Genomic DNA, 25,886 nt, shown 5'->3' on the forward strand with positions numbered 1-25,886 from the left:
GGGAAGGGAATGCATGTGTGTGTGTGTATTAAAAAAAAGAAAAACTGGGGGTTTTGCTATAGAAGAAAGACAGTAGCTCTGCAGGATAGCCAGAATAAGATACTAGATCTCTTTGGAGTATCGTGAAGAGAAAGTCCTCATTAGGATACTTTCAAGAAATGGTAATGTGGACATGGATACGATAGACTGTTTTTTAAGTCTTTTTACTCTAACTGCTTTGTTCCTGTTAAGTAGGCTGTCTGGAACTGCAGGGGCTTGAACTTTGTCAAATCTTTAGAATAAGAACAGTTAATACTGGGCACATCTACACGTGTGCCCCACTATGAGATTGGTACTGGACAGTCATTTAGGACTTGCTTAAGTACTAGGTTGTGCTGTAGCAAGTACTAGGATATTTTTAGCAAGTACTAAATGACTGCGCTGTACCTGCTGGTACTGTGCAGTGAAGAGGTAATTTCCAACCCTACTGTGCAGTAGCAACAAGCAACGGCGCAGTAGCTTGTTGCTACTGCATAATAGTGGCAGCATCATGGTTGGTGCCTGCCGATGCTATGTCACCATAGCAACGAGCTGCGTCGTCATAGCTTGTCGCTATGGCGACATAGCATCTCGTGTAGACACGCCTCCTGGGTACAATTTAGGAGTGGGAAGAACTACAAAATTCCATCACAAGATAGTGAAGGCACAAGGCCTACCACTGGATCAGATGCATTTAGAGAGGCTGAAAGGGACACAAGTAATTATGACAGACCCATTAAAAGAGCTGAAAAACATCCTTTTTGTCAACATCTGAGGATATTTCTAGTACTGATAACCTGTTATGATTAACATAGCTTTGAGAGGAAGAGCACATAAAGTATTTTGTTGGCTGCTTTGAAAGGTTTAAAAGTTCTAGTTACATGTAATTTGAGCAATTAGAGGAGGGTGTGAGTTGCTGAAAAGATTAGGGATTTACATAAAGACCCTGCAGGAAGAAACTTCTGCTTGGGACAATAAAGAAAACAGCCCAGGAGCCTGAAAAATATAAATCCTGTTAATGCCATGAAGTAGTTGAGTTAAAAACATGCTAAAATGAGAGAGTTTTTTCTTTGTAAAGTGAACTGGAGAGATCTTTTCTGAGGAACGGTTCAGAGAGAAAGAGAAGAAGGTACGCAAAATAGCAGTTCTTTCTAGAGCAAGGTTTGGGCTAAATTTAAATGTTGAAACTTAGACAAGGACACCCTTCTGTCTCTCTCTTCTGCCTTGTCATGGATTAAAGCCAGTCTGACAGCCTTTTGAGACTGTTGACTCCGGAGTTAGGGAGTGATAGATTATAAACAAGCGGCAAGTAAGCAAGCAGTAAGTAAAGTAGTTTAAAAGGCGTCCAGCCTAAAAATACATGGCTTGGGCTAAAGGGCAATGGATGTAGGCAACAATATTTTGCTTTCCTTCTCAAAGCCTAAAATGTTTGTGTGTAATTTGTGTGAGCTTCCATAAACTTTTAGCAAATCTTGTAATGCCAGGGATGTTTTGTAGATACTGTGCTATAATATGAGCTCCCTCAGATATTCTGATATCACCCCACAAAGTGCTTTACAAGCCGAGTCTAGCCTTGAATGTATCCCAGAACTTTACATGAAAAGGAAATCCCAATACATATCTGCAATTTTAGTGTTTGGTATCACTTTCATCTTTATGGCACTCTACAAACATTATTTATTTTTTACAGAAATAATTCTGAATAATAATGAAAAGAGTAGTAATGAAAAAAAATATTAGAGGTACCTTGGCTTCAGAGAAGGTGTTGTAGGGAATCCCCAACTAAGTTTCATTTAATGGATTTTCTTGTTTAGGCCCTAAAATATTAACTTTCTTTAACAGAGGTTATTGTAGGTTATCTTAGATTCAATGACACTGAAGGAATTTAAAGAATAGCATCCTATAGGAGAGTCATATTATAAAAAGGCAAATAAAAGTAACTGGCATGATAAGTGAATCAATATTGTTTTATTCCCTGCATACCATATTCCAAATTTTACAATGAAAAATGCCCACGTCTATTTACTTTGCTAGCTTTAGTAAATATCACACCCATTTTTTACTCCTCCTTTTCCTCATTCTGCAGCATCTCCTCCCCTCTGATGGCATTACTTGCAAAAGTGGGTATTATATAAAGAAAAGTTTTCAGAAAGCATTCTCAGTTCGCCCACCTTAGCCGCTATGGGGCTAAGACTTGCCAGCCTTTTTATCCTATGGCTGGCTCTTTCCTATGCAAGGAAGTATGAAACAGGTAAGAACTAGAAATGGTCTATGGAAGAAGCTTCTAATGGAAAAGTGTGGAAACTTGCAACTGAATAATTTAAAGGAATTTTAAAATGGCTAAATTACCTTAATATTGAATATGTGAAATAGATACTTCATATGAAATAGATGTTGCTCTTTTGGAGAGCAGTTCTATACTGTTGGATGTGCTCAATGGCTATATCCTCCATATTGGTCTCTAGCCTGATGGAAAAAGAACATTATTTTTCCTTACTATGTTTTCAGACAGTTTTAACTGCAATAATTGTGTAGTATAAAAGTTTACAGAAGTTAGGAAAAAAGGAGATGAAGATCTGAGGCTGGATAAGCATCTGGCTGGGGTCATTTGACCCCAGCACTCTTTCCTGCCTAGGCAGGGGGTTGGACTCAATGATCTGTTGAGATCACTTCTGACCCTAGCATCTCTGCATCTATGAAACTAAGGTAATTTGTGCATTTGACTACATTGAAAGAGTGTTTTGTACTTTCTTTGTCAAAGGTGTATGTTTATGTAATGCTTGGCAAAACGTTACATTTTTTCAATCCATTGCTCTAACAATCCCAGTTTATCTCTTATTCTGTCTTCCTAAAAATAAGTTTCCAATTTAATGGCTGTAAGGTCATGGAATAAATATCTATTATTTACAACATAGCAAGCATTTTAGGACAGATAGGTGATGCTCTCCTGATCAGCATTTGGATCATGGGCTTTGTCCTTTGTTTCTTGAATTTGCAAGTGCTATGGAGTATTGCTTTCCCATTCCATTTTCCATCAGATGCAGACATCTGCAAAGATGGGTTCTGGAAGAATTTATGTGGAGAAAGAAGCATCTTGAGCCTTTGGTTGAATACAAAGACTCAAAAAGGGGAATTTGGGAATCCCTGAATGACCTCCCAGAGGAAACAGTATCTATAAATCTCTTGAGAAACTTAGACTGAACTAGATGCATGAAGTGTAAATATGATGCTTTTTTGCATGCAGTGAATACAGTGAAGCTAGTGCCTTCAAAATCCAAAGTTTAAAGTGAACTTTTTCACAATGAACCTTGTGATTTAAATGCATATACCTGAAATTGGAGGTGTCCTCTTACTATTTTAGCAGTGCTGTCTTGCCATGCACAGATCTGATAAAAAGCCTCAAATCTAATCTGCAACAATACATGTAAAATTTGTGTCAGTTGTTGATGTGGAAAAGTGGGGCAGGAATATAAACAAGTCTATCATACTCCTCCTTTCATAATTCTTCTTTTTTTTTTTCTTAGTATATTCTCTTGTCTCCTTGTGAAGGTTGATAGTACTATAAGTTCTGACTTCTAGTTTTAATAATGAACTCAAGTTCTGCACACATTCTTTTGTGACAGGACAACATTTCTGCACAGAATAATAGGGGCTTTGATTGGCTTTTCAATACATTTGTTTCCCTTCTGGTAGATATTGGAACAATCAAAGCACTAACTCCCATAAGGAATGTACATAATAAAAGTATTAACCATAAAATAATTACAGTGATTTAAAATAAATTAATACCTTTGGCATGAGAGCTTAATGGTACTGAAATATTATACTCATTATAGGTGTATTAAACTGCTCTACTTGAAGCAGTCAAGAGCTTTCATCCATTCAAAGTGTACTGAGATGTGTAAGAGGGACCCAGAAATTCAGACCTTTTTTGCATATTTTGCAAATGCTGGAGATTTAGAGTTGGCTGGAGTTTTACAGGACATCATGCACATACTTATAAATGACTTGCTATGCATTCTTTGTTGATTTACTTTCTTTTGTAAATCTAGTTGTATTTTGTAACTAAAGTGCATATTGTGCCACTCTTCTACAGTAAAATGTTGCTTAATAGTAGAGGATGCCTGCTATTTAATTTCTTTTCTTTTTTTTCATGTCTTTTCTACCACCTAACAGGTAGAAGCCAAAACCATGGCCACCATGTCTGCAGTACCTGGGGAAACCATCATTTCAACACTTTTGATGGTGATGTCTATCAGTTTCCAGGCCTTTGCACATACAAGTTTGCTGTCGACTGCCGAGAGTCTTACAGCGAGTTTTCTGTCCATATTCAGCGTGGTCTGAATAGCAGAGGACACCCTGAAATCCAGAATGTCCTAGTCACCATTAAGGAAGTTAACATCTACCTCACCCAGAAATATGCTGCGGTGGATAGAAAAATGTAAGTTCTTCTGGTATTTTAAGCCTTCCAGGATATGTGTAAACTTCTATGAGAGATAGTACTATGTAATATAATATATAGCTTGAAAGCATGTATTGCAAGCATTTCATGAGTCAAAAGAAATGTTGGAGATGGCTTACAATATTTGCTTGCATGCACTAGCATCAATGCTAGCTTCTGTACATCTTTGAGACAATTTGGCTGTTGAATTGTTCTATTTTGGGCTGTGTGTGACAGAGCACAAAACATAGGCCACATCCTTATATGATGCAAATTGGTGCAGCTTCATAATTTTCAGAGAACCTATGCCAATTTATATGGATTTGGTTCAACGGGTCTGCATAAACTAATGTGGGTGTTTTTACTTCTCAGCAAAAAAAAGTGGATTATTTTTTCTTTTCTTCTTTTGAGTTTTTTAAATCCTAGTGGGCATTCTTCATTAGATTATACCAATTATAACTCAGGTCAATGTTGGGGCTTAAAAGTAATAGACTCTCTCCCAATTAAGTGGTGGCATTTTCCTACTCCTGTAATGTGATCATACAGGGCATTAGCCTGCCAACATTACTCCTGTTGAGTAGTGCATTATTGTGCAAGAATGAACACTCAGAGAGTAAGGCACTGCTCCTAGGGGCCAGGGTGACAGCATATGAGCCAAGATTAACATATTTTAGCATGTTAAAGCTACTGATGTTGTGGTTTTCATTGTTGTACTTAACACTCTCCCTTTAATTGGAACCTGGGTTTTGATAAAACTGTGGAACCTGCTCCAGTGAATACTGATTGAAGGAATAAAAAATAACAAACCATTTTCTAGGCACTAAGGCAACATATATGTACAGGAATATTGTGAAGTCTTTTCAAATATATTACTGTCCCAAATGAGAGACAATGTAGTAATGCATCAAACTGTTAAAAGGAAATTTACAGGCAACTTTTTAGAGGTTCTTTAAAGGATCCCATGCAGCTCCTGTGCATGCAGAGCCTATTCTTCTCTGATACATTGTTCATAAATCACTAAAACCCTCTTAAAAGAAGGCTTGTAGAACAGGTTTTCACTGCATATACGATTTACTGCCTTTTAGAATTTAATTTCCTCTATTGCTTTTCTTGGTGCTACTCTTGGTGTCTGATTCATTGTCATATAAAATTAGGGTTACCATGTTTCCAGGATCAAAAAAGAGGACACCTGTGGTAGGGAGGAGAAGGAGGGGTATATGATTCTGTGGGGTGGGGCAGTGATATACCTATGCCCTGCCTCTGCCTCTCACTCCTAAGTCCCTGTCCCCCTCCCCCACAGTGCTGCCAGTGCCCCTCACTCCAGACCTGCAGCCCTACTCCCCCCAGCACTGCCAGTGCCCCTCACTCATGACCTGTAGGCCTGACCCTTCAGCCCTGCTGCCCATACAGCTTCTCTGCGTGCACACTCACGCACACGCACACTTACCTGGGAGCAGTTTGCTGGGACCCGTGTGCAGAGCACTTGACCCCTGGCAGCTAATCACCTTGCCTGCTGCTGACAGCCCCAAGCATCCACGCTGTATGTGCACAGGAAAAGCAGAGGACATTTGCTTGCATTTTGCAAAAACCCACACGGGCACAAGGACAGGGGGCCAAAAAATAGGACATATCTGGGAAAATCTATACATATGGTAACCCTAATAAAATATCATTATGTGCCTGCACAATGAAGCCTGTAATGTAGCTGCATTTTAGTATTTGCCTTGAGGTACACAAAATATCAACCTGAATGTTATTGGTAATCAGATGGGTCCCCAGGAAGGAGACCTGGTGACATCTTTTTTTAATTCCATTATAAAATGGAATTACCTGGTGATCACACGCTACCAAGGGGTGGAGTTGGGATAATTCTGGTTTAAGTTTAGCATGCATATTGCTTTGGAGCTGCTAGTACTTCTGTAGGTTTGGAAATGGTGTTGGGATATGACTTACAGAGTGCTGGAAACAGTGACTTTCTAAATTTTTTAATGCTTCTATAAGTTACCTTAGAATTTGAGGCTCAATAAAGTTTATAAATATTTGTAGAATATCACCCTTGTGCATCCTGGTTAACACAGATGCAGGCCAAACAACATTTCAGGGCAGATACTGAACCATCCAGGTATATTAGGGTCCCTACTGGGAACTCCATTATCTGCATTTAACTATGTTTTCCAGATAGTCCTTTCAGTAAGATTTCTGTTACTTCCTACATGCATGGATGAGGGAAAGAACAACCCTATTATGAAGTCAAAGAATGAAGGCACTAACGTTCATAAAGATGAAAATCAAAATAAAGAGCAAAGACAAAAGGCAAAATGGAAAAAAGGACATCATTTTTTTTAATTGCAAAGCTCTACCAGGGTTAGTGCTGTGGAGTTTGCCTAATAATTTGGGACCTACCCAAATTGAGGAGGCAGGAAGCCAGTTTTGCAGGCAGATTGTACGGTTGGCATCCATTTTTGTGGACTTATCATGGTAGGTTCCCCCCATGCCTCTGATTGGCTGAGGGGCCCCAGTGCCCCGTCCCTCACTACTGATTAGTGGAGGGGGGTGGGGCCTCATGACAGGCAGGCCTCTCAGTCAATCAGCAGTGAGGGGTGAGGGCAGTAGCCATCTCCTTCGTGCCAGCAGCTCCCCTTCCCCCTCTCCTCTTGGTGGGTTGTGTGGCTGGGATGCAGTGTCTATGAAGAATTTTATTTTTAGTAAGGTTTTTTTCATGGATTTTGTGGACAATGCCCCACTTCAGGATTTCCACAAAATCACAAATTGAGTAGGTCCTGATTCATAATTATTATACCTCCCTGTGATCTGATTCCTACTTCAGATATAGCATTAAGAAAAGCTCTCCCTCAAAAGACCTAGTTCACTAATATACATATCTAGTGCTTTAACCATTCTCTTCTGAAAATGGGAAGGAGGGAGGAGTGAGGGAGAAGAGGAGTTCATCCTTCACTGTGTATGGTATGACCTGCAAGTGAGTGGTAATAATGAGCATTTGTGAGTTCCCAAGTGTTAGCTAGAAGTTTAAAAGCTTGGGTGTTTAAAAGGTGTCCTAATTAGCTGGCAAAAAAACCTTAGTGACAAGAAATTAAGATATACATTTCTCCTTGTCACAAGACAGGGCAGATTGTAAAAGATGATACATCTATGCGTGTGAGCATAGGCAATAATATTTCTTCTGAGAAATGTATGGAGAAAGAAATAGCTCTTTTGGCTGCATTCCAATGTAAAGTACTTTCTGTTTGATCAAGTGTCAACCTCTTGAGTGTTTATAGTGACAAGCTGTTTGCTAGAATCTCTTTATCACTGACCTAAGTTCTGTATTATGGCTTGTATATGCAGTATACCATAAGGCAGATATTCAGTGAGGAAGTATATGTGTAGCAAATTATCTCATTATCTAACAGCCTCTTTGCTCAGGCCTCTGCTTGATGGATTTGCATCATACCGATGTCTTCTGGTATCCCTGTAAATTATCCTTTTTCTATCATTAAAAAATTGAATATGGTGAGCAGTGAATATTCTCTCTGTCCCAGTTAATTTATGCAATTACTCTGACTGACGGTACATGTAATTTTACCTTCTTTCCTTTCTCAAGACAGGGAAAGTTAGCCACCTTTGTCTGAAGTGAGAAGGCAGGGCAAGGTGCCAACTTAAAGACCAGCTTGTTCAGAAAGGCATCAGTTTTCGTACGCTGAAATGTTGCATACGCCTGAATTGTGGTCAAATTTTGCATGTGTAATGATCAAGCAGGTAGAGAGGTCCTCAGAGATGCTGTTAAAATGAGAATGTGAGCTGGATTTCCATGGCTAGCTAAAGTAGAAATTGGTTAGAGCAACTTTTGAAAATATTAGTTGTCTCATGGATATCAGAGAGGAAGGTGATTTTTATAACCCAACTAAAAGGGTTCAGTCAAGTATGGTGGAGGACATTTGTAAGGGGCACATTCAAATGGTGGCTAGTGAAAGGATTGTCTATAAAGACCAGTTTCTCCAAGCATCCAGATATCTCTGACATAACAGCTCAGATATTCAATCCAATCCTTTCTATTGTTTGTATTGAGTTTTAATGCAAAATCTCTGGTGTCCTTCTCTTCAGAGTAAAGACACCACACTACATGTCTGGTATAAGGATTGAGACCAGTGATGTCTACACTAAAGTCTATGCAAGAGCAGGCCTGGTTCTGATATGGAACCGTGAAGATGCACTGATGGTACGTGTGATAATGAAATTATTTTCCTTTTCTTTGTGTTTTTAACTATTGTCTAGGTTTAACACTGTAGCATAGATTGAACTGAGCTGCTGTGTTAAATAGACTGTTCCAACAGGAAATGTGGAGGTAGCTTATTGTTTAGCTGGAAGGTCGGGGAACAGCATGAACACAAGTTTTTGCTCTGTCAAGAAAAGTAGAGAAAGGAATGTTTAGTGCTATAGGTAATTTGATTTTTGGTTTTTTGGTTTTCAGCTGGAGCTGCACCCGAAGTTTAATAACCATACTTGTGGTCTCTGCGGGGATTACAATGGACAGCAGCTATACAATGAGTTTATCTCTGGAGGTAAGTGTTATGACAATACAGGTAGCTGCCACAGAAAGTGAGCTTATAGATTCTATATGTGGAAGCATTGCATATTGCCAAATCTAGAATTTACAGTATGGGACCTTAAAAATCATTCTGAAATTTTCTTGTTATTGCCACACAGTTAAAATATTAATGGAGTACTCTTTTCCAGTTGGATGTACTCACTCATGTAAACACTACTGTGGATTTTTATGCTCACTACTGAAATAATGAGTTTTCTTAGTAGTATTCAAATATTCAGAATATGACTCATGTGGAAGATACAGTTTACAGTATAATAACCACTTTGTTAAATTGCTAGTGTCAGGAGTCAAATATACATATTGCTATATTTGCAATGCTTATTGCAGGCATCGTCTACAGTTCAATCACATATGGAAATATACACAAGATTAACACACCCAACTCCGTATGTGAAGACCCAGATGAAACTCAGGAAATCACAACCTGCCATCAGCATGTAAGTAATCACAAGGGTGAATTTTACACAGTTGGAATCTGAAGACGTTCTTGGCAACAACATTATGTGCAGAGATGTGATGACTTGGCATTTTCAGAGGCAGGCCCTATTATGTTCTCAACTAACCCCAAAGCTAATTTAGTTAATTTTAGAAACTGAGATCACACCCCATAGGCAGCTGCTGGATATAGAAGCTCACAACCCATCAGGATAAGCAATTATTATTATTATTATGACCTGTAAAAAGCCATAACAAAGTGTTGAATCAGAATCATAGTCTTGGAAGGGAAGTCAAAGGTCATTCAGTCCAGCAACATGCTCAGTTACAGGGAACACTGTTACTACAATATCCCAGACAAATGCCTGTCCATTCTCTTTTGAGCTTATCTCATTCCATTTTACTAGTCAACATATGACCCTTTCAAATGGGCAAAAGGCCTTCATTCACATGCATGTTTCTGAGAGGCAATTATCCAGAGATCACCCATGACTCAGCTCTGTCCCACTTTCACTGCCCTAAGACAAGCCCAGGAACTAAGGATTCTTGTAGTAAGAAGGAACTTTTCTAGAAACTTTAGTGCCTGTTAAACCCTTCTTTTTTTCTTCTCCTTAGCATGATGAGTGCAGGCGGTTACTGACTTCCGAAGCATTCAGTGACTGCCAGTCCCGCCTGAATCTGGAAATGTATGTTATGGCATGTATGCAGGACAAGTGTGCCTGCCAGGAAGCTGAGGATGCTTTCTGCCTCTGCAGCACCATCTCAGAATACTCTCGCCAGTGCTCTCATGCTGGAGGCCGGCCGGGGAACTGGAGGACAGAAAAATTATGTCGTAAGCCATTTCACAGAATTTATTGAGCAACTAGCTCCTTATGGATGAAACCCTGTAAAATATTTAAAACTGCTTCTCCATTTTATATATTGTTCATTTCCTACCTTTCCCCTCCTCTCTCTTTCATTCAACAATTAGACATTTATGTTCCAGCTAAAAGCCCTATGGTCTGAATTTTTTACATGAGTTAAAAAGGGACCATCATTGAAATCAACATCTTCTGTTCAAGAAGTCAGATAAAAATGTAAAGAAGTAAAAAGGAGTTCAGAAATATATATGCATGAAACACAAAACCAAACTGAGTCCTCTTGAGCCTAGTATTTGTGCTTTGATTTCTATGGAATCCAAAGTTTTTTCTTTAATAATGTATTGCTTCTCTTTTTGTTATTTTTAGCTAAATCATGCCCTGGAAACATGGTTTACCAGGAAAGCAGCTCCCCATGCATTGATACTTGTTCACACCCGGAAATCAGGCTTTGTGAAGAACACTACATGGATGGCTGTTTCTGCCCAGAAGGTAGGTGTGTTTCTGCCCTTTGTTAGGCTGCAGATCTCGTTTCAGGTCTATTCATATACTCCAGAGCAGGCACACCAACATGTGCACATAAGCTACAGCAATAAACTCCAGCGTTTATGGTACTGGAGTTTATTGCTCCTGGGTAGGTTGTTTGAATGTGTACCCAGGATTGCAGCACATTAAGCCAGGGCAGAGCCCTGGCTGGCAGGGGGCCCCACGGGTCAGCCAGCCAGCCTGGGACTACTCCTGCCTGGCTCAACCTGCTGCAGAAGGGCTGGCTGGCACATGAGGATGCTTCAGTGCAGGGCTAGCCAGGAGGCAGTCCCCGCACTGATGTACCCTTGTGCGCCAACCACCTGCGTCAGCATCTACACTTACTACCCTACAAATACTACCCTGCTGTTGAGTGTATTAGTTTCCCTGCAGCTCATTAGGGCCACACATGTAGACACCTAGACATTTACTGTAGAGCTAATTAGACAACTCAGTAAATGTCTCATGTAGACAAACCCAGTGTGTCTCAGAGGGCTGTATCATTTATATCAGGTCTATCCAACTTCTAAGTGGGTGAAGACCAAACACTGCTGGCTGCACTAGCAGGGGGCTGTGTGCCTACAGACTTCACTGGAGTGAGCCATGGACCTCTGGTGCTGCTTGCCATGCAGACAGTTCAGGCACACCCTGAATTTAGCAACTGAATTAATTAGGCGTAGTATTTCTACAAGTTATATGCAAATTTATTTGTTATTAACCCACATTAACCCATTTGGTCTCTTTGCTCCTCTTCTATCATACGACCAGCCACATATGTTGTTTTATGAGCCTACTACTACCTCTGAAATAATGAATCTGTTCAGTTACTGAAGTAGTAAAGAGCTATGCTTTCTTAGATTTACTGCCTTTGGATTCAGTCCTTGTGGACGACCCATTGAGTATTCTTACATGTATTTTATCTGGATGGAGATATTAATCATATTTTGCAGTGAGCTCATAAACAAAATTCTGAGATCTTACTGCCAACCTTGGGAAAATACCTTTATAATATTATCTCCACAAGAGTAGTGTAGTAATTTATACATATATACATTTGTAGGCTGAGGTTTTCAAAGCTTTACCAGGAATTTAACCATGTCCTCTAATAAAATTAATGAAAACTGTGCTGCTAAATCTCATTCATTTCTTTGTGAACCTCATTCTTTAGCTTTGGGTGAGGTCCAGCCCTCTGAGTTTCTCTTCTATTGGTAGGTGCTGGTATTTGAAATTTTTTTATGTGAATAATGAGAGTGTGCTGGTTGATTTTATAGGAACTGTTTATGATGACCTGACTGGGAGAGGTTGTGTGGCTGTTAACAAATGTTCCTGCAAGCTACATGGACACCTATATTCACCCGGGCAAAAGATTGCCAATGAATGTGAAGAATGGTAAGTGTTCCAGTGCAGTGCCTACCTTCCTTAGACTGACCATGCATGGGCTTGTCTCTGAGTTGGCAGCTAATTTCTGGCTGGCAGGCTGAAAACAGTCACAATGTCATTATGCTTGTGTTACGGTGACCTGATGCAACAGTGAACCAATTTTATGGCCTCCTGGGACTGTAATATGTGGAAAAGAAATTTTAAAACAATGGCCAATGTAACAGCTTCAAAACCCCTGGGGACATGGTGTCCCATGTTAATGGTGCCTGTTTAACATAATTTTCAGGGCTTTGATTTCCTGAGTTACTGTATACATATTTTGACTCCTTATTTGTGTCTACAGCACCTGTAATTCAGGCAGGTGGATATGCCATGATATACCCTGTCCAGGGACATGCATGTTGGAAGGAGGTTCTCACATTACCACCTTTGATGCGAAGAAATACACCTTCCATGGAGAGTGCTATTATGTGCTAACCAAGGTATCACGTAGTGGACACCTTTTTAAGAATACAGTAATTAAAAATGTGTATTCACTCTGATTTTGTGGCATAGATCACTGTTTCATTACACTTGTTGAGACAGAGGAGGAGGACACTGCAGAATCCATGCTTGAGAATTTGAAGTGAGATGTGATATTCCAGTGCTCACCCCAATGGAAGTGAGGGTCTGTGATCACCACCATTTTTGTGACTGACTTAACAGTTTGTGGCCCTACAATAGCTATGAAACAGGTACACCATAGACTATTTAGGAGTTTGTTTCACAAGAGTCCCGAGGAGCACATTTCCTGCATGTTTAAAATGGAAAACTGAACCTACAGCTTGAACTTTTAATTCTGCTAAAGAGATCTGCATTGAGGGTCTGAAGCCTTCTACCAGAAACCTGTAATAGTGTCTGGGTGATGTAAGACATGTCTAGATTACCTCTGGGTGTGCTGATTTAAACTACATCCTGCCAACTAACTCCTGCTCCGTGCACCAATACCCCTTAAGGCTATGCAGTTTCCGCAGAGCAAACCTATAGGTGTTTCCAGAGCTAAACTTAGGTTCTCTGTTTTGAAAACAAAATGGAGACCATTATCATGTCATTATCCAAATCCATGGTGTGCCCATTCTGTGCCCTTGGTGTGAAATTCTGGTCCCCACATCTCAAAAAGGATGTGGTAAGTTTAGAAAAGGATGTGGATCACATGAACAGGAAACTGCACTTCAACACCAGCCAGAATACTAAAATTAGGGGGCACCCACTGGAATTAGTAGGAGGCAGGCTTAAAACTAACAAAAGAAAATATTTTTTATGCAACACACAGTTAACTTGTGAGATTTATTGCCACAGGGGTGGTAGAGGCAGATAGTATAGCCAGGTTCAAAATGGGATTAGATAAATTCATGGATGATAGACTTATTAATGGCTATTGAACAGAATGGTTGGGGATGTTTCTTTGGCATCTCTAAACCAATAATGAAGCATGCCAGAGAGATTACTGAATAGGGGTTAGATCACTCTTGAGATGTCCAATTCAGTGCTCTCCTGTTATACCCAGAATGACTATGAGGGCTTTTATTTTACCCTGAGTAGTACAAGATAAGCCAAAACAAGTTATTTAAAACCATTCGCTGATTTAACACTCAGGCAAAATTACCAATAGCAGCTCCATACAGCAGAGAATATATAGATTTACTCACTATGGGGTGGTGAGGTCTCAGGACCTTCAGAATTTGTCCTCAGAGTTGAGGTAATTTCCAGGCTTCCAAACCTATGCCATTGCATAGTAGAGTTTTGTACAGCTTGGGTTCACATTTCTATATCTCTGCCCATTTCTGTGAGATAACTATCTCTTGGCCAATTGAGTAGGGAGCAGGGAAGCTCTGATTCATGACCTGTGATAATTGTTTTTATCTGGGGTCATCACTTGGTGTTATCACGTTGTACGCATCTCAGCTCACTCACTTGAGACTGTCCCTCAACCCACCTTTCCTCACATGCTAATCTCTGTAATTCAGGCTGAACTACTTTTGGGATCAGTCTGTCTGGGGGAGGAATGCAGTAACACACCCAACACCAGGCTGTTTGGGGTGTCAGGACTGTCCAGCACTCCCTCTATAACATTTGCCCTTTATCAGAGACAGGATACTGGGCTAGATGACCCACTGGTCTCACCCAGTATGGCATTTCTTATGCTCTTATATTCTTATGAATGCACCTACTAATACATACTAAGGGCAAATACGCTTGTTTGTCTTCTTGGTTTGAAATCAGTTTGTGATAAGATATATTTGTCCATACAAATCATTTCTGTGCCCTTGTGATTGCAGAACAGTGTCAATGACTCCCATACCCTCCTGGCTGAGCTGGGTCCCTGTAGTTTCGAAGACAAGCAGACGTGTTTGAAGACTGTTGTGCTGTTGATGAACCACAAAAAAGATGTAAGCACTTTGTGGGGTCTGGTTGGCAGATGGAATCTTAATGTGTTTTTTACCATCATTTTTTCTAATTTCTTTCTTTCTCTTTTTGGTAATTTTTCTCTGGTGATCCTGTCTGTGGATGAGTGATCCTGCTCAGGGAAAAAGTAGGAAAAGAAAAAGGAAGAAGCCAATTCAAGGCTTTCCCTTTGTTCAAAACTCAAATAAAACCTAGGATAAACAATTGAAAAAAACTGATTGATTTTCTTTCATCTCTTTTTGGTTCTGCCTAGTGCTGAAAACATTGCATTGTTGTCTTCATGGCATTTCCCATTGGATTAGGAACAAGAAAGTCCTAGATATCATATTTTATTGATATTTAAGTGTGGATACTTAAGGATTCATTGACCTACAAGGCATGTGACTAGAAAGTTTAATCCAGGTCAAACTTCTGCACTTTTAGAATTTCACTTATCACTAATGATGAGAGACTAAACAGGGAATCTTCACTAGGTTTTCATTCTCATGGAAATTTCTTTCCCATATAACCTATTTTTCCACTGAGACTTTTTTATGCATCTCTAATATGTCCATACACCTCTAAGACTTTTTGCCTCTATTCTTGCTATATATGGTATTCCTGGTTTTTGTATTGTTTTTAAATACAGTTTGTGTTACCAAAAGTTCATGCTATAATGTTATCAGGGCAATTATTCTGTGAAATTCCTGTCCAGTTTACAGTATTATTTGATTTTGTAAGCGATTATACAACATGTATAGGAGAAATCAACGTGGTACTTTTCCTAAATGCCAGCTGGCAAGTCTGGGTTATCAAAATAAGGAAAATCCTTGAGGTGTTTTATTGCTATTATAAACTGCCTTAGACTACTATAAAATCAACATTGACTAGCAAGCCCAAATCTTTGTAGACTTAGTGGATGTCAGCACAGGCAGAATGTTTCTTAACCAGTCAGATTCCTCCTTTCATATATCCTATATTCTCATCACATTTTACCTGCACAACATAGGGATTTCCCTGTGCGCCTCTCCAGTTTTCAGGTTAATTTTCAAAGCATGTTTCCCATTCTGAGTCCACAAAGACTAGTAACTTAACTTTTTTGCTCTTTGCTTTTCTGCAGATTACAGTTTTCAAAGCAGATGGCACAGTGTTACTGAATGAGGCAGCGATGCGCTTGCCCCATGTGACAGGTAAGGAGTGGGGTCATCTCTCTTGGCTCATCCAGCATACCAGGGAAAGAACTTTACTGTTGTTTAGGCCTTTGAGGCATCATTTCTGGGGTACTGGAAAAATATTGTGGCCTAATCACTAGACTACAGCTATTTGTGGGGAAAAGTAAGTAAGGAGGGAAGGATGCTCATAGGTTTAAGATAGATACCCAGTAAGCCTTGTTTAATTTCTCAGATCTCCACAGCCTCTTCCCTCCCAATGATTCTGTGTAAGCTGCTTCATCTGCTGCTTCGTGTCCTCCTATTTCAGCCTCCCACCTTTAAAAACAAGGGGGCTGCTAATACTCCAGTGGTGGAGGTCACTGATATGGAGCCAGCAATGTCATAGTGAACTCAAGGGTGATTTTTGCTCTCATTGAGGGAGGAGAGAGAAGGGGTTGGTTTACATACAACATATAAGTTCTACTAGGAGGATCCTTTTCTTCTTTCTGCTTCCTGTTTCCCCCTTTTTTCTGGCTTGTGGACTGACTTCAGACAACCTGTCCCTGTATTTGAGCTGGTTTAGGCGGAGAGGTTGCTGGAGTCATCAACTTCGGTTTGCAGTTACTTTATACACTATCTCCATGGCTGATGCAAAGAGCAATGCCATTGGTGTCTAGAAGGAGTCACCTCCAGCCTTTTACAACTTCAGAAATTTTTTCAAGGACCAGGATCTGTAAGGGTTGTTGAAGGAGATCAATAAACAGAGGACAGCTGGAGGGCCCTGGAACAATCACTCAAAGGATCTGTAAATGTTTACTCCTGCCAGTTATGCATAATTAAGATGCAGAGTCATCAGTCAATAAGCAGCACTGCTTCTTGGTTACTGCCACCTTTGGCAAAGACAGTTCATTTGCAGGGAGGACAAACATACAGGGGGAAGCAGTTTTTAAATATTTGGTGGAAAGGATCTGGAGTAAAGTACTTCACGGAATAAGCAGTTTAATTTAATATATAGCCTCTTCTTATCATATGACTCACCACAAGAGTACCATGAACCCCAGTTCCTGGTGTTGTTTTTATAGGATTGGCCTATTGATTTTTCCATTATGGCTTGATTATATAGTGCCTATATATAGTTTGCTTGACGTCCACCAAATTCAGTTCTTGGGAATCAGTAGCCACAACCACAATATAGCTACAATTTGTTTGAGGCCATGGTTCTCAAACTTTTCCACATTGCCATGTCCTTGTCTACACTGGCACATCTCTCCCGTTTAGCAATATGGGAAGAACATGGGTGATTACCATCTTCGACACTTGTTTGCAGCAATAACATGAAGAAACCTTTGCTTGGAAATACATGATTGGAAAATTCTATGCTAAAAATAAATGGTTAGTTGTAAAAGGAGCTCTTTGTTTTATTCTTTTGAAATAGCTTTAGCACATGCGCTAAATTCAGCATTCTCCCTGTCTTAGAAATATGAGGGGTCAATTTGGTGCTTCTCTTATTTAAATTAGAATTCTTTTTAAGATTTTAAATTGACTGATGCCTCAGGTTGATATAATATAACATATCCATTCTTGCAATGGTCTATGGAAGAAGGGGGGATAAATAGTCACTACCTTGCCCTCTGTCCCTCTGCTGGCTGAAGGGCATAAATTGACCATTAGCTCCTCCTGATCTGGTCTGGACAAAAGGAATATGCCTGGAATATCTTTTTGCTAATGTTGGGGAACGTTGGCTCACCCTGACAGCAATTCTCCTGCCTGCAGAAGAATTGTGTGAGTTGGTCCTTTGGTTGTTGGCACTAGTGTCCCTTGAAATACTGAATCCTTAAGTAAACTGACCCGTCTGTGGAAGAAATGGGGAAAGCAAGAAGATTTTGAGAAAGAAATAGAAACAAACGGAACCTGAGCATGGAGAGGAAGCTCCAATTTATTATTACATATTTTATAGGTAGAGCTAATGATTTTGTAGAAATCTCTATCCTGTTCATATAACTTCAAATAAAGCAGCATACAAGCAGCATGGTTAGCAATATGAGCGCTCATGAAAAAGATCGGAGTTTGATTCCTAGTCCTAATGTAGAGTTCACTCATCCTAAGTAGCCTTCTTATGAAGGGAACAGGATCTGCTACTGTTTCTAAGTGATCAGTGTTTATCTGAACAGAACAGAAGAGGTCTGTTTCTGGGTCTTCTCTGTTGCAGTTTTCATGGTATACGGTGACTCAGTACCCTAATGTTTTCCTGCTTCTGAAACTTCTGTAATCTTGGATGGTAAAACAAACAAGCATGTGAAAACCATTTAGAAAAAAGTATCTGAAACACGACTCTTGTGTTTTCCAGCAAGCTTCTCAGTTTTCCAACCATCTTCCCACTACCTCGTTGTGCATACATATTTTGGTCTTAGACTGCAGATTCAATTGCGTCCAGTCATGCAGCTGTTTGTGATTGTGAATCAGGCTGCCCGAGGAAAACTGCAAGGCAAGTGTCCACTTAAAGTCAGCTTTCAAACAGATTTAGCCGTAATGTTTTACAGTTGAACTACTATGTTTTCTTAATTTTCTTGGTGAAATGTGCTTGTTACTGGCACTGTTAAAAAGAACAAACACTAGTTGATGTATTCTTTTATTTTAATTAAGATATTAAGGAAATTGTGTGCTTACAAGATGCTAGCAAAGACTTCACTAAGGTATATTTTCATGCCAAGTAAAATTTCTTTAAGCTTGTTATTCTTTTCCTTGGCCAGCTCTATGGACAGAAATCCTATCCTGTTTGAATATCAGAACAGTAACAACAGAATTGAAAACTTCAGTGAGGAATGATCCCAAAATTCAAACATTTTACAGAAGAATTATTAAAGAAAGTGGCCTATTATTCCTACATCAATGCAAAATTGTTGCCTGGAATATATTCCCCACTGCTCCGCTGAGTTGGGCTTTTAATTATTCATATAAGAAGGCTCAGATTGTTTTTCTTGGCAGTTTATTGCATCAGAGACTATTAAAAAATTTAAACAGGGTAATCTCACGGGACATAGACCTTCCCCTACCCAGAGCTCAGAAGGTCAAAGTGGGACCCCAAAAGCTGTGGTCACTACAATAGTAATTTAATGCTGAGTTGGATAAATCGCTTGCATGAACTTTTTGCTGGAAACTGCATAGTCAGATGTGCCCTTTCCTCTTTTGTTCTCTCACAAATGCGAATAGTAATTTATAAGAAACAACCTCTAATATTTTTCTAAATAGGTCTTTGTGGGAATTTCAATGGGATAGAAGGTGATGACTTTAAAACAGTCAGTGGACTGGTAGAAGCTACAGCCTCTGCTTTTGCCAACACCTGGAAAGCACAACCTACTTGTAATGACAAAGTGGATCGGTTGGAAGACCCTTGCAGTCTCAGCATTGAAAGTGGTAAGGATGCTAAGAATTCCTCAATCTTTTATTTATTACACGTGGTCGAACTACTAACAGTCTGTATAGAGAACTAATCTTTATTTAGGGGGCTGATATAAGGATTGTCTGCAATATGATAAGCTTGTCTGTGTCTCCTGACTGTTGCTTTCCATTTGAATAGATGGAAAGTTCACAGGGAAATTATAGAGGTCAGGCTGTTCTGAAAGACACAGAAGGGAGATTTTTTAGTTACTGTAATATTTGTCTAGATCAGCAGTAAACATTCCTCATTATTATTGCTGCTTTTTAAACTCAATCTTATTTTCTGGTTATCTGATATGGGGGGCTGATATGGGGGTCTTGGACAATCATGGACTTCAGCAAGGCAAGTCTCTTTAGATTTTCTGGAGTAATAGGATATTAGTTTAAAAGTGTGCATGCCACAAAATTTGAATCAGGCACAGTAGTCAACTTTATGATGATTCTGTATTACTTCTTCACTCCAAACATGTTTACAGTTTTTATTTTGTATTTTATTTTGGAGACATATTCATTTTATAACATAATGTGACCGTGTAATTCAACAAGGAGTAGTGCGAAGAAGGTAATTTGATGTGGCAACTGTTCTTACATAATTCCTTATCTGTCCTTCTTTTTATTATAGAAGCTTATGCTGATCAGTGGTGTTCTTTACTGAAAAAAACAGAGAGTCCTTTTGCTAAATGTTATTCAGTCATCGATCCTTCAGACTATTATAAGGTAGGGATTTTTATGTTATACTGACACCTTCTGGTGCCAATCTAATTCAGACAGGCTTCTATGATGTACATATTTTGTAGGGATTATTGAATAAATTGGGTATAAAAGTGGATACAGATCTACAGTGATTAACTGTGTGATTGCACTGTCCGCACCCCATACGCTTACAGTGGGCTTTTTTATTGAATGTTATTTTAGAAAGGGGAGGTTATTTATTTTGCTTTGCTTTATGTTCCAATGACTGTGCAAATTTTGATTTTCCTTTGTGAATTCAAAAGATGCAGAAATATGGAGCCTTAATGTGTATTTGTTCCACCAAGAGTTAAACATTATTTTAATGCAATATAGTTTTCTGTCTTAATACACAATCTATTTTGCTTCCTTGCTCTTGGGATTAACATCAGGCAATTGGCACACCATGTATTCATGGTCCATCACCTCCTGTTGACAACCATGTAGAGCAGTGACATTCAGAGCAATCTGGAGAGAAAAGAAAGAAACTCATAAAACATTTTCCTTTTTTAGAAACTAAGCTGAATTTTTGTAAACATCTTGACACATTCAGTTAACCGTTTGCTGTTGTTGTTTTTCATTTTCCTGGATCTCTGAACATCTCAGTTGTGACCATTAAAAGTATTTGAGCCCCTAAAACAGCCTGTACAAGTGGCTAACTTTCAGAGTCAAAAGTTTGGCTGTTTGGATTGGATCCAGTTTTTTTTCTTATTTGACCAAATGGAAATAGGATGATGTACCATTTGTACTTTCTCCATCTATTCTCAGTTCATTCATTTGTGCGCTCTAATTGTGGGAGTGAGTGCAAGCCACATAAAATAAAGTCCTAGACATCTCTCAGTTACCCATTAGAGGTCCAGATTTTCAATCATTGTCCTGAAAGGCTTGTTTACAGTTTGTTCTTATTTGTCTCAGAGATGCAAGTATGACACCTGCAGCTGTAAGAAAAATGAAGACTGCTTATGTGCTGCCCTCTCCTCATATGCCAGGGCCTGTGCCTCCAAAGGAGTTATGCTGTGGGGCTGGAGACAAACTGTCTGCAGTAAGTGCTGAAACTGTAATTGCCTTGAAATCAACCACAGGGAAAGGGACAGGGTGGCTGTTAGTACATTTACATTAATCCCTTTGAGTTAGAAGATTCTTAAGAGATGTCTAAGACATTTTAAGGAGAATACATGAAAATAATTACATTTAATAACATAATCTTTAAGTCTCCTTTGTTAATAAGGCCATTTTACAAGCTGGAGAAAATATTTCCTGACCACAAGGCCACTGGTTAGCCATTGATCAAAACACCTGCTGTATCACACAATAGACTTGGCCCACTGAGAGGCTCAGGGGGCGTCTACACATGTGCTTTACTGCCAAGTTGACTAATTAGCTCTCCACTCAAGTGTCACTTTGCATATCTACATGTGCTATTAATGCTATAAAAGCTTAGTATTTTCCTGTGCAGTATGCCTACCCTGGGAGCATGTCTATATGTGCTTCCTGTTGGGAGCAGACTGGTACAAGGCTGCTCCTGTGCTGCTTTGGCTCCCTGAAGCAGCCAGGGGGATTTCCAGGCTCCAGGGGCTGGCAGGGAGCATGAGGACCAGTCCTCATGAGCATGGGGCCAGGCAGCAGCCATCTCCTGGCCCCAAAAGAGAGACGGGTCCTGATGTGCATGGGGTTGGGAGACAGCTGCCTCTACAAAGCTCTCCCAGCCCTGTGCACATGGGAACAAGTCCTGTGCCCAGTGCGGCTTCCCTGTGCAGCTAGGGGCTGGCTGAGGCTGCCCCACTTCTGGCACAGCTCCCAGCAAGCCCCCCAGCTGTGTGGGAAAATCCCCACCCAACTAGGGGCTTCCAGGGAGCTGGCCCAGAAGCAGGATAGATGCTGCCTAGTCCCCAGCAGGGTGGGGAAGCAGAGAGCTTCCCAGTCCCAGTGCTGTTTAGCTCCTAGATCCTGTGGGTAAGAATTTCCCCACCCAACCAGGGGCTGGCTGGGAGATGCCCCAGAAGCAGGACAGTTCCCAGCCAGTCCCTAGCTTCTCAGGGATTTTCCTGCCTAGCTGGGGGCTGGCTGAGGGTTGCCCCAGAAGTGGAAGAGCTTGCAGCCAGTCCCCAGCTGAGTGGGGAAGCAGAAAGTTCCCCAGGCCTGTGGGGAGCCAGGAACCGAGCAGCACTGGGATTGCGGGGGGCAGATAGAGAGCTATCCTGTCCTGGCAGTGCTCAGGAGCTGAGCAGTAATAGGACCAGGGGACTTACCCATCCCCTATGGCTTTGTGTTGGGGCTGACCAGTAAAAAATTTGCTACTGGTCACTGTCTACACATACACTACTGCACAGTAGTGCAGGTAGTTTAGTACCTGTATTTAAAGTTTGTAGCTAACTATGTAGTAGACTAATTTACTGTGCAGTAAATAGTGCGCATGTACAGATAGTGATGCTTTACTGCACAGTAGATTAGTCTACTGCACAGTAAAGCATGTCATAGATATGCCCACTGCCTACAAGTACATCCCTCTTAGGCCAAGAAAAACTACTTAACTCTGCCATAGGATAATACTGCCTGACACAAGTATTATTGTTACTTACCCTGCTGCAATGGACATGTAGATGATGATTGGGATTGGCTGGGGCACAGGGGTGCTACAGCGTAGAGGCTGCCTGCTGGCTATCCCTGCACTATAGCACTCTCATGCCTCAGTCAGCCCTTCTGCAGCACATTGAGTTAGGGTGGAGCAGCTTCAGGCTGTCAGGCTGAACTCCAAGGTCCCCTGCCAGGTGGGGCTGTGCCACCCTAGCTCAGCATGCTAAGGTCCCTGGCGGGTGTGTAAAGGCTGAGCCTGGGAGCAGTAAACAGACCATATGAGGAGAGGCTGAAGGACATGGGACTGTTCAGTCTGAAAGAGAGAAGACTGAGGGGCGACTTGGTGGCAGTCTTTAAGTATATAAGGGGTGAACATCAGGGGCTAGAAGAACATCTGTTCACCAAGGCAACCCAGGGGAAGACTAAGAATAATGGTCATAAACTGATAGAAGATCACTTCAGATTAGACATAAGGAAAAATTTCTTTATAGTTCATGTGTCCAGAGTCTGGAACAGACTCACCCCAGAGGTGGTAGAGTCACTTCCCCTGGCGATTTTCAAAAGACGACTGGACACACACCTTGCTGGCGTCATCTGACCTCAGCAGTCTTTCCTGCCTTAGAGCAGGAGGCCTGGACCTGATGATCTTGTGAGGCCCCTTCCAGCCTCTAACTTCTATGAATACCTTTTAGAAAGTAAATGATACTACTTTTTAGTTTTATACTTCTAAAAAAATTACTTTTATCATTCTAAAAAAAGAGAGTAAAAAGCGAAGGTAAAAATAGTAGTTAATTAGCATGAAATTTTATATGCAATTGTAGACTACTTTTTTTGTTACTGCTGCATATTTCATAGTCAGTGAGCATGTCTACATGAGATGATAATGTGCAGTAGACTAATTCTACTGCACATTAGTATGTCACAGCAAAAGCCATAATAATGCATTAATGTACAGTAAAATTAATCTACTGAACATTAGCATCACTTAAAAGGGTACATCAGTGCTACTGTGCAGTAGTGCCAGGTGCTATGCTCGTAGGTAGTACCTGCCTGGTATTACAGGTACTAAACTTAATGTGCAGTAACCGCAGATCATTAATGCTCATGTTAGATGTGCCCAGTGTTACTAGAAGAAAAGTTTTTAAGTTTATTTGGTCCAATATTTTCCCTAAATGGCAGATATTTTTTCCCCTTCCAGAAAAAGAAGTTACTTGCCCTGCAAGCCAGATCTTCCACTACAATCTGACTACATGTCAATACACCTGCCGCTCCTTTACTGATGGCAATAAGCACTGCTCTTATGACTCCTTTCCTGTGGATGGCTGTGGCTGCCCTGATGACACCTACCTGAATGAAAAGAGCATCTGTGTGCCTATCTCCAAATGCTCATGCTACTATAAGGGAGAATACCTAGAAGCTGGTGCTGTTATTCTGAGAAATGAAGATCGCTGGTATGTTGTTATTGAGTTTGGATTGCAGAGATGGAAGCCCCACTTCTCTTTGTCTTTACTTCTTAAGTACACCCTTATATCAAATCTTCTTGCACACAACACACACTTTCCCAGAAAAACAGCTGCTGGAAACTAAAGACAGCATTATATATGAGAAATGTAATAAGAACAGTTTCTGCTAGTTATGAGCAAAAGTGAAGGTAAAATCTGCCAATGACTCAGGGAGCAGGCTCTGTTCCTTATCTGCTGCTACTTACTTACTTACTACGTGGAAAGATCTTTTTTTCCTTTCTTTGGCCTTTCAAAAACAAGGTTCATACTGTATTTCAGGGCATGTTGTATGCAAGAAAATTCAGTATGAACGTTACTGATGATATACATTTCCCATCAACCACCTGCCAAAACAAGATATATAAGTCTACCAATCTATCAATCCATCAATTCATTTATTTTTTATACATAGTACATGTGTTTATTTTCTGAGGTGAGTGGTGGCCTGTAGTGGTAACATTTGGTCTGACATCACTATTATAGTCTACACCTGTGGGTCTCAAACTTTTTTTTTCGTGGACCACTTAAAAATTGCTGAAGGTCTCAGCAGACTGCTTAATAAACTTTATTTTTGTTCTACAAATCAAAGCACACAACTCATATTTTAATATTGGTAGTCTTACCTTTCTAATGCAATGGATGTGCCTGGTTTTTTTTAGCAAAGGTCTGGGAAGTCAGGTGTAATGTTTGTCAGCTTTAGCCTTAGGTCACCTTTCTGCAGACCACCTGAATGGAGCTCACGGACCAGTGGTGGTCTGCGGACCACAGTATGAGAACCTCTGGTCTCCTTTACAGGTTTTATGGGGCACATCTACCTGAGAGGCTTACTGCACGTTAGCCTAATAACACTGTGCAGTAGCTTGCCATGGCAAAAACTGTGCTAATAGGCTATTGCACAATGTTATTAGGCTAATGCACAGTTAGCATCAATAAATAACCATTTGCTGGCACTACTGCGCAGTAACTCTAGGTACTGCACATTTACATAGTACTTTATTAAGGAAGTACTAAACTAAATGCACAGTATCTAAGGTGCATTAATGAACACGTAGATGCACCCACTGTGGAATGAGGAAAGGCAGCTGTGTGAGCAATTAGCAGATTTCCTGCTAAAAATAATTTATTGAAGCATCATTTTGCAGTGGAACAATTACTATGTTATGCTGATTTAATGCAACATGAGGTCCTAAGAGTAAATTGTGGGCTGTTACCTGCAATATTATTTTTCACAAGAGTTCTTGCAAAACTCTTCCTTCCCCAAGTACCCAAAATGTAGTCTTCAGCATCACTCATTAGGAAACCTCACTAAAAATCATGTGGGAATTTAACTTACACTGTAAATTTCACTACTAGGTTTCTCTCCCCCAATAAATCCCTTGGATACATTTATTATCCTGTCACCTAAGAACATGGCATGGGAATAGGAAGGTTTTGAAAGTCCAAAAGAATAATTGTTTGGTACATGTAGTGAGTTAGTATGTTAATTTCTTTGGCTTTGCAGAGTGCTTTCAGAATTTTACCAATGACCTTACATATACATCTATTAGACTTACAATGAAACCACCTGCTATGATTTGCATACTATGAATTTCTATTTTATCTCACCTTTTTTAGCGTTTGCCGCAATGCCAGGCTCCATTGCACTCAAGTGAAGCTCAAAGGTGCAAGTAAGTGAAATCCTTGAGAAAAATAATTAGTCTCTAATTTGATTTTCTACTCATTTCAAACCATCATTCCTTTTCAGTTTATTTTTGGTAGAAATGGTCTTCATTGATAATTAGTGTCTATAATAAGTATACATGATCT

At 40.2% G+C, this 25,886-nt stretch overlaps 1 protein-coding gene across 1 annotated transcript in view; it reads left to right on the plus strand.

The window, feature by feature from the left end:
• The first annotated feature begins 2,199 nt into the window (after nucleotides 1–2,199).
• Nucleotides 2,200–25,886, plus strand: part of MUC2 (mucin 2, oligomeric mucus/gel-forming) — an 88,657-nt gene continuing 64,970 nt past the window's right edge. Inside the window, 17 exon segments of the mRNA XM_090034616.1 lie at nucleotides 2,200–2,269; nucleotides 4,195–4,459; nucleotides 8,561–8,675; nucleotides 8,928–9,018; nucleotides 9,393–9,502; nucleotides 10,116–10,332; nucleotides 10,727–10,849; nucleotides 12,154–12,271; nucleotides 12,606–12,744; nucleotides 14,581–14,691; nucleotides 15,807–15,876; nucleotides 18,185–18,322; nucleotides 19,087–19,251; nucleotides 19,898–19,992; nucleotides 20,920–21,046; nucleotides 23,777–24,029; nucleotides 25,695–25,747. Of these exon segments, the coding sequence (XP_089890742.1) occupies nucleotides 2,200–2,269; nucleotides 4,195–4,459; nucleotides 8,561–8,675; nucleotides 8,928–9,018; nucleotides 9,393–9,502; nucleotides 10,116–10,332; nucleotides 10,727–10,849; nucleotides 12,154–12,271; nucleotides 12,606–12,744; nucleotides 14,581–14,691; nucleotides 15,807–15,876; nucleotides 18,185–18,322; nucleotides 19,087–19,251; nucleotides 19,898–19,992; nucleotides 20,920–21,046; nucleotides 23,777–24,029; nucleotides 25,695–25,747 (2,260 nt within the window).

Source organism: Crocodylus siamensis, chromosome 2 (assembly GCF_052110815.1).
Source record: "Crocodylus siamensis isolate JL-2025a chromosome 2, ASM5211081v1, whole genome shotgun sequence".
NCBI classification, from domain to species: domain Eukaryota; kingdom Metazoa; phylum Chordata; order Crocodylia; family Crocodylidae; genus Crocodylus; species Crocodylus siamensis.